General features: G+C 34.8%; 1 protein-coding gene across 2 annotated transcripts in view; it reads right to left on the bottom strand.

The window, feature by feature from the left end:
- tbrg1 (transforming growth factor beta regulator 1) overlaps window positions 1-1,132 on the bottom strand; it is a 10,457-nt gene extending 9,325 nt beyond the window's left edge. The window contains exons 1-2 of one of the 2 annotated variants that reach the window (XM_014019943.1): window positions 878-1,132; window positions 556-704 (exon numbers count right to left, since the gene is read on the bottom strand). In XM_014019943.1, coding sequence (XP_013875397.1) covers window positions 556-674 — 119 coding nt within the window. In that variant the 5' untranslated portion in view covers window positions 675-704; window positions 878-1,132. The remainder of the gene's footprint in view (window positions 1-555; window positions 705-877) is intronic. The other variant, XM_014019944.1, reaches the window with a different exon arrangement.
- Between the last annotated feature and the right edge of the window lie 185 nt (window positions 1,133-1,317).

The raw sequence follows: 1,317 nt of genomic DNA, 5'->3' as shown, positions 1-1,317 counted from the left end.
TCTATCTATCTATCTATCTATCTATCTATCTATTTATTTATCTATCTATCTATTTATTTATTTATTTATTTTTTACGAGAATAAAATCATAATACTACCAGATAAGTTATAATCTTACATGGCATGTCCATTTTCTCTTCCTGTGTCGACTCAGTGTTAACTTTTGGATCACAGTTAGTGTAATATGTTTCCATTCACTATATGTGATGACTAAAACTGTTATTGCAGCCATTAACTGTAAAGCCAGATGACTTCAGTTTTATGAATCCAGAGTTTAATAACACCGACACAAAGTATAATTTCAGGATGCTCAACAGTCCTTATTTTAATGAGGTGGTAAGACTGCTTTCTCAGTTAGAACTTCTTGTAATATTTCAACTTTATTCTGATAATATTATAACTTTATACTCATAGCATTATGACTTCATTCTTGTAATTTAAAAATAATCTTGTGTGGCCCTAATGCTCCTAATACTTAAAACTCCAGAAAACAAACACGAACCCAAACAATGAGCGAACAATAAAAGAAAAGGAAATCYTTAGTTTTGACTGCACCTCTCCAAAGCCTCCGCTGTCCCAGAAAGACTCGCTATACTGTCCAAAGCAGGAAACAGCGAGTAGCTTCCCTGCCCATCAGGCTCCATCTCTGATTCAAACGTGTTGAGTGACTCCATGAACGACAGGAAAACAGGGAAAACGAGCTCCTGTCATGAAAGAAGAAACCACATTATTATTATTTAATCTGAATGAACCTCTCAGTCTCTGAAGCGCAGACAGGCAATAGTTGTATATAAACAGACTCCCGCACCTTCTGTTCATATGTATGACTTTTAATAAAACACCAACGATYATATGTTGGCTTGTTTAAAATAAATACCTGCAGAACCGCAGCAAATCCTTATTTCAGTCTGTGCTCCTTACTTTTCCGTGTCGAGCGGAACCTTTGTCTTCATTATGTTGTTTTCATCCGGAGCGGCTAAATGCTAACTTTAACTGTAGAGGGATATGATTGATTTAACTATGTGGCAAATTAGGTCGTGTTAGAAATACTTAGAATTGTCTGTTTTCATAATCACAGAAATAGTAAAGTAGGAACTAATGCTTTAGTAATACGAGCATTTAACAGTGAGCATATTGACCGGATATCCGGTGTAGCATTTGTAAATATAACAAAATAAAGCTCTAAATGTTTACGGATGAAAAGTCAGTAAAAGCATTTTTTTCTTTTAAGTTATACAATTTTGGGTGAATAAATAAAGCGTGTAGATTGGAATGAAGGAGACACATTTTTCGATTCGCGATTGAATGTCCGTACAG

This window comes from Austrofundulus limnaeus, unplaced genomic scaffold, assembly GCF_001266775.1.
Source record: "Austrofundulus limnaeus strain Quisiro unplaced genomic scaffold, Austrofundulus_limnaeus-1.0 Scaffold236, whole genome shotgun sequence".
Taxonomy (NCBI): domain Eukaryota; kingdom Metazoa; phylum Chordata; class Actinopteri; order Cyprinodontiformes; family Rivulidae; genus Austrofundulus; species Austrofundulus limnaeus.
Note: the sequence above shows the minus strand (reverse complement) of the source record. Positions and strands in the feature narration are given on the sequence as shown.